At 49.0% G+C, this 7171-nt stretch overlaps 1 protein-coding gene across 1 annotated transcript in view; it reads right to left on the bottom strand.

Annotated features, from left to right (window-relative positions):
* Positions 1–4587, bottom strand: part of LOC106813815 (carbonic anhydrase 2-like) — a gene marked incomplete in the record, with an annotated part of 29345 nt that extends 24758 nt beyond the window's left edge. The window contains 2 exon segments of the mRNA XM_014818042.1: positions 3751–3846; positions 4484–4587. Of these exon segments, the coding sequence (XP_014673528.1) occupies positions 3751–3835 (85 nt within the window).
* Between the last annotated feature and the right edge of the window lie 2584 nt (positions 4588–7171).

Below are 7171 nucleotides of genomic sequence, written 5' to 3'. Positions count from 1 at the left end.
ATATATATATATATATATATATATATATATATACATGTGTATGTATGTGTGTATATATACATATATATGTGCGATAGTTACTGTAATAAGTATGCTTCGCTATTTTTGCGCCGGTTCTATTTTGCGAAACTTTTTGCTACGGATATGTGAGCAGTCATTAAGTAATACCTCATTAAGCTCATTATGCATATTAGGCTGATTATGCAGGACTGAACGTCATTAGCCTGCAGTTCCGGAACGATTGCCTGTGTAAGGCCGATATAGAGTTGGATTAGTCGAACTTGTGTTAGCGGTCACCTTTGTAGAAAGGACACCTGTGACCTGTCTATACAGGATGTGTTTGGTGTTTCCCCAAAATTGTAACAGTTGTAAAGTGGCAGCACCTCTGCATGATGGATATACACCTGCCTTGTTAAGAATCACCGAAGACCTGGCACCCACATTCACGTGGAAACAACACCCGTAGGGCTGACCCAGGCCTCCTGTTACAACCACACTCACAGCTACCATGGGCAGAGCAGTGGAACCACACCCGTAGGGCTGACCAAGACCTCTTGTTACACGCAAACTCATAGCGGCCATGTGGGAACAGTAGAACCTCAGCCCATAGTGCTGACCAAGGCCCGTTACGCCCACACTCACAGCTACTATGGGGGGAATAGTGGAACCAACACCCCACATGACTGTCCCATACCTCCTCTACCGCACGGTAGCAGCTATCATGGGCAGAACAGTGGAACCAACACCCGTAGGGCTGACCCAGGTCTCCTGTTACACCCACAGTCACAGCTATACCATAGGGAGAACAGTGGAACCAACACCCCGTAGGGCTGACCCAGGCCTCCTGTTACGCCTACACTCACAGCAAACATGTGGGAAAGAGTGGAACCACACCCCGTAGTGCTGACCCAGGTCTCCTGTTACGCCTACACTCACAGCAAACATGTGGGAAAGAGTGGAACCACACCCCGTAGGGCTGACCCAGTCCTCCTCTACCCCCAGGCAGCAGCTCCCATGGGTGGAATAGTGGAAACACACCCCGTAGGGCTGACCCAGACCTGTTACACCTACACTAACAGCAAACATGGGGGAAAGAGTGGAACCACACTTAATTCCGACAATATAAAACACAGTCGTGCATGATTGATAGCTCGCTTCTCCACACTCATTACTCCAGTCTGTTCGCTTTACTTCAACGCTCATGCATATGGCACCGATGACAACCAAGGCGCCCTTGGCGAATAGCCCTGGCAAGGTGGCCCTAGCAGCTATAGTTTATACCGTCTGATCCAGATTTAAAGTGTATACTACTGAATGGAGTTGAACGACGCGTTTAAACCTTAAGCGCGTAAGGCGTGGCATTTTGCAGGGTGGGTGAGGAGGTCTATGTATGTAAGTTGTTTACGTGTCTCGATGTACATAGCGGTGCGCGAAGACGAACGGTAATTCAGAGAACACTCTCAAATTAACGGTCACGAGCCCAGCGACGGCGCCGCACGGCACGCGCAACGAGCGGACAAGGCACACATCACACCAGAGCGGCCTGAGGCGCCGACAACACACACAGGCGACGAGCAGGGGACACAAGCACACACACACACAGCAGCACACACACACACAGGCAAGCGTCACACACACTCACCACGACACACACCACACACGCACACACCGGTAACACACACGACACCACAAGTCGTCAAACACACGCCACGCACGGCACGCACGCAACACGGGGTCGAGCAGAGCCGCACGCACGCCACAGCAACCAGGCACACCACACACACACACACACCATCCACACGCACGCGCGCGCAAGCGCTTTCTCTCTCTCTCCACACCACACGCGCGCGCACCACAACAACACACACCACACACACGACGCCACCTCACACACACACACGCGCAGCCGACACGCACGAGCACGCACACGCACGACGCACACACCACGCACTACGCACACGCCACACGCACACACACACACACATACGCACCATACGGACGGCCTCTCTGCAGTGCTGCAATAGAAATACGAAAGCTCGTAATTAAACTAGCGCGGCGGAAGGTGTAACACCTGCGCGGTTCGCATAGCTGCTCGGGCATGTTACCCATCGTCACGAGGCTGGCCGCAGGGACACACTACTGCTCGCATTCATTCCTCTCTATTCTTCCCCACGTACTAACCGCCCAACTAAACATTTAGCAGCGGTATCGGCCCGCGGGGGAGGCCCACCTCTATTCAGATCATCTATTACATTAGCGGCCGATAGTACACGCTCGTGGTCGCGCGATCAAAGAGCGCTAGAATTTGTCGTTGCAATTTGCTACACCTTTCGCGCAGACGCCGGAAAAAGCAAGAGCTCTGTTGTGTGTGTGTGTGGTGTGTGTTGTGTGTGTGTGTGTCGTTGTGTGTGTGTGGGTGTGTGGTGTGTGTGTGTGTGTGTGTGTGTGTGTGTTGTAGCTGGGTAGTGTAGTGAGTAAGGAATACGTTAGTAGTAGTTAGTAGTGTAGGGTAGTGTAATAGTGTGAGTAGTCCCTGTACCTCGAACTCACTTGCACTTGCTGTCATACATTTCAATCACCCCCATCTCGTCATCTCACAGTACTCACACATTCACTACTCTGTTTAACGACATATGTGTCGTTGTTTAAGAGTAGCAACACACACGCACGCACGCGCCACACCACAACACACAGCACACCATACACACACACACACAGCACACACACACAAACCACACACACACAGCACACACACAACACACACACACAGCCACACACACACAGCTACACAGGCACACACACATCACACAACACACCACACACACACGCACGCTGCGCATTCACTCTGTGTATAACGATCTATGGCGTTATGTCAGATAACAACACACATTAACTCTGTATAACGGTCTATGTCGTTATGTAAGAGTGACAGCAAACACACACACTCTGTATAACAACAGAGTGGCGCAGTGACCACACGTGTACATTCACTCTGCAACTACAAGTGTCATCACGAGGGAGTGGTCAAGCACTCTGTACAGATATCGATCGTGACAGTTGCATCGGTATGGGGGGGGGTAGGGGGGTTGCACAGTTATTTTGATCGTATCAGAATTGAATAATAATTGATTATTATATAATCTATTAAAATTAAAAAAATTATAATAAAAAAATATTATTCACTCCTGATCGTATGTCACTCTGCTAGTGCCACCACAGCACAGCACCACAGGCACTTGAAAGTTGGAACGTCTCGATAAAATTGTAAAAAAAAGGTAATAATACGACGCCAAATGTATTTACTACCAAAGTCTTAATCGTTTTCTCTACTCTATCTTCGCTATAATCACCTGTAAAGCCGGGTCAAATGTCATCTGCACACACAAGTAGCCGCACGCCCGCACTGGTGCACAAAACACACATGAACAACAGAGCCTGTAGCAGCGACAGATGATTGGTTTATAATACACGTGTGGGAGGATTATGCTACAAATACATCCAACCAAGAACATTAAATTTTAAGGACTAAGGATATGTGGGGTTATCATGCTCTCAATGCACAAACCCTAGAAAACCAGACCTGTTCAATACGGACACCTGTTTAGAAAGGACACTTTCGCTGGAGTAATGTATAGCGGTGTCGACTGTGCGTACGATATAAACAGCGTGCCCAGCGTACATTATTAGGCAGAGTAGTAGGCCTTATTTGAATTTAGTGGATAGAGATTACCGATATGTCTGTGTACTCACGTGTTGGCGCGCCGCAAAGCGTGGCTCCGATAATAGCAACGAGGATGCTGAGGGTAGGTCCCATCGCCCGCCGATGTCCCGTCATCTTTTAGTCCTGAAGCAAGCACACACGTAGACACGCGGTTAGATGCCTGCCGAGAATTGTGTGTGCTGTGTGTGGTGTGTGTGTGTGTGTGTGTGTGTGTGGTTGTGCGTGTGCGTGTGTGTGTGCGCGCGGGCATGTGTATGCTATGTGTGTGCTTGTGTGTGTGTGTGTGATGTGTGTGTGTAGTTGTATGTGTGTGTGTGTGTGTGTGCTGTGTGTGTGTGTGTGGGTGTGTGGTGTGCGCTGTGTGTGTGTTCTGTGTGTGTGTGCGTGTGTGTACGTGCTCCAGGTCGTGTGATACGCGGAGATACGCGCAGTACTTCACGGCAGTACCTTGGTTGGAATCTCGCCGTAGAAGCCAGTGTAGTGCGTAGTAGCTAGTTATAACTCGCACGTGCGCCCACCTAATCTCTCTGTGCATTCCCTCTCTCTCCCTCGCCTCTCTCTCATCTCTCTTCTCTCTCTCTATATATATAGTATATATATATATATATATATAGTATAGTCTCTTTCTCTATCTATCCTCCAGCTATTATCTATCTATCTATTCTACCCTATATATATATAATACTACTATTATATAATATATATATATATAGTATATATCTACTATTATCTATTCTATCTATCTATCATTTCTTCTGCCTTTCGAGTTCTCTTACTCGAGCTCACAATATCTATCGTCACGTTTCTCTCTCACTGTTATGTGTGTGCTCCGCTGGCTGACTGGCTTTCGCAGTGCTTCTTTCTCTCTCTCCTGCAGTGCGCGTGGTGTGTCGCACGCGAATCACGCCACTATCATCGGCGTGGACGTCGGAAGCCGAGGAGCGATGGAGCGCCGCGAGCATGACGTCAGCATCCGTTACGGTTACCACGTATACTCGCAACGTCAGTCATTCAGTCAGTCCATGGACGCAGGGTAGACACTCTATCCAGCTGCGTGCTGCTGCTGCTGCTGCTCGCTGATGACTACTAACTTGCTGCTGCCTGCGCTGCTCTGCTGCTGTGCTACTGGCTACTGCTACTGCTACTGCTACTGCGCTACTGCCACTGGCTACTGGCTACGGCTACTGCTATGACTGGCTACTGCTACTGCGCTAACTGCTACTGCCTACTGGCTTCTGCTACTGCTACTGCTATTGCTACTGACTGCCTACTGCGCTAACTGCTACTGCTGTGCTACTGTACTGCTACTGCCTACTGCTACTGCCTACTGCTACGCTACGCCTACTGTAGGCTACTGCTACTGGCTACTGCTACTGCTACATGCTACTGCTACTAGCTACTGCTATCTGCTACTGCTACTGCTACTGCTACTGCTACTGCTAGCTGCTACTTGCCTACTGCTACTGCTAAACTGCTACGCTGCTGCGCTGCTGCTGCTGCTTGCTGCTGCCTGCTGCTGCGCTGCCTACTACACTGCTGCTGCTCGCTACTACTACTACTACTACTGCTAATGCTGTTGTTGTTTTTGTTGTTGTTGTTGTTTTTTCTTTGTGCGTGCTGCTGTCCTGCTGTGCCTGTTGTTTGTTTGTTGTTGCCTGCTGCTCGCTACTGCTACTCAGCTGCTGGCTGCCTGCTTGCTGCTTGCTGTTGCTAGCTGCTACTACTACTGCCTACTGCTTGCGCTGCTTACTGCTCTGCTGTTGTTCTTGTTGTGTATTGCTGGCTGCTGCTTGTCTGATGCCTGGCATGTTGTTGCTGCATCTGCTGCTGCCATACTATTGCTACTACTACTACTACTACTACTACTATACTACTGACTACTGCCTACTGGCTACTGGCTACGGGCTACGCGTAGCTGGCTACTTGCTACTGCTACTGTACTGCTATGCTACTGGGCTACTGCGCTTATCTGCTACTGCTTACTTCTACTGCTTACTGCTACTGCTCTGTCTAACTGCTCGCTACTGCTCTGCTGCTGCTGCTGCTGGGCTGCATGTTTGCTGCTGCTACTGTGTGTGCTGCGGTGATTGCTGTTACTACTGCGGCTGGCCTGATTTCATTCGTTACACAACAGGATGTTGGAAAGAAAAAGAGAGGAGCAGATATGTGCGTGCCATGCGTGCAGTGCGTGCAGCAGGCGTGTGACTCAATTGGTTGCGTGCGTGCGTGCACAACGTGTGTATGTACGTGAGCCTCGAGGCGCTGCGACGTGCGTGCTGCACACGTGTGTATTGTGACCCGTCCGTGGGTGTGTATGTGCGTGCATGTGTGTGTGTGTGTTTGCCGTGTCGTGTGTGTGTGTGTGTGTGTGTGTGTGTGTGTGTGTGTGTGTGTGTGTGTGTGTGTGTGTGTGTGTGTGTGCGTGTATGTATGCGTGGGCACGTGCATTCTTATCCAGTTACCACTAGCGTTTGGTTCTCACTCTTCCTTCCGTTTTCTCACATATTGCATAAATCTGGCAGTACCCCCCCACCCCGGATTTCCACCATTCTACGTACATACTGCATACAGTCGTGGTTGACCACATTCTAACACTTACATAGTAGCACTCAATAAAACGCGATATGGAGGATTGGAGAGCGAAGTCTAAGATAGACCCGAGTAGTGATATTTGCTGAAGAAACGAGATAAAACTTATCGAAATAGTTACCATATTCATCATCTGTTCTTCGACGTTTGTTTGAACTGTGGCTCGTGCGGTGTGTGCGTGTGTGTATGTATGTGTATGTTTGTGTTTCTGTGTGTGCGTGTATGTGTGCGTGTGTGTACGTGCTATACGCGGATATACGCGCAGGTACTCACGGCAGGTACTTGGTTGTAATCTCGCCGTAAAGCAGTGGTAGTGGTAGTAGCTAGTTATAACTCGCAGTGCTCCCCTATCTCGGATTGATAGATTATAGAGTATAGATAGATAAGATAGATAGATAGATAGATAGTAAATAGATAGTAGATAGATAGACTAGATAGATAGATAGATAGATAGATAGATTAGATAGATAGAGTAGATAGATAGATAAGGTAGATAGATAGATAGAGTAGATAGCTAGCTAGCTAGATAGATAGATAGATAGATAGATAGATAGAGCGAGAGAGAGAGATATAGAGAGCGAGAGCGAGAGCGGAGAGAGAGAGAGAGAGAGAGAGAGAGAGAGAGAGAGAGAGAGGGAGAGAGAGAGGGAGAGAGAGAGAGAGAGGGGAATCACAGAGAGATAGGGGAGCACTGCGAGTTATAACTAGCTACTACCACTACCACTGCTTTACGGCGAGATTCCAACCAAGTACCTGCCGTGAGTACCTGCGCGTATATCCGCGTATAGCACGTACACACACGCACACACAGAAACACAAACATACACACACACACACACATACATACACACACGCACACAC

This window comes from Priapulus caudatus, unplaced genomic scaffold (assembly GCF_000485595.1).
Source record: "Priapulus caudatus unplaced genomic scaffold, Priapulus_caudatus-5.0.1 Scaffold828, whole genome shotgun sequence".
Taxonomy (NCBI): Eukaryota; Metazoa; Priapulida; class Priapulimorpha; order Priapulimorphida; family Priapulidae; genus Priapulus; species Priapulus caudatus.
This window is presented reverse-complemented; position numbering and strand designations above follow the sequence as displayed.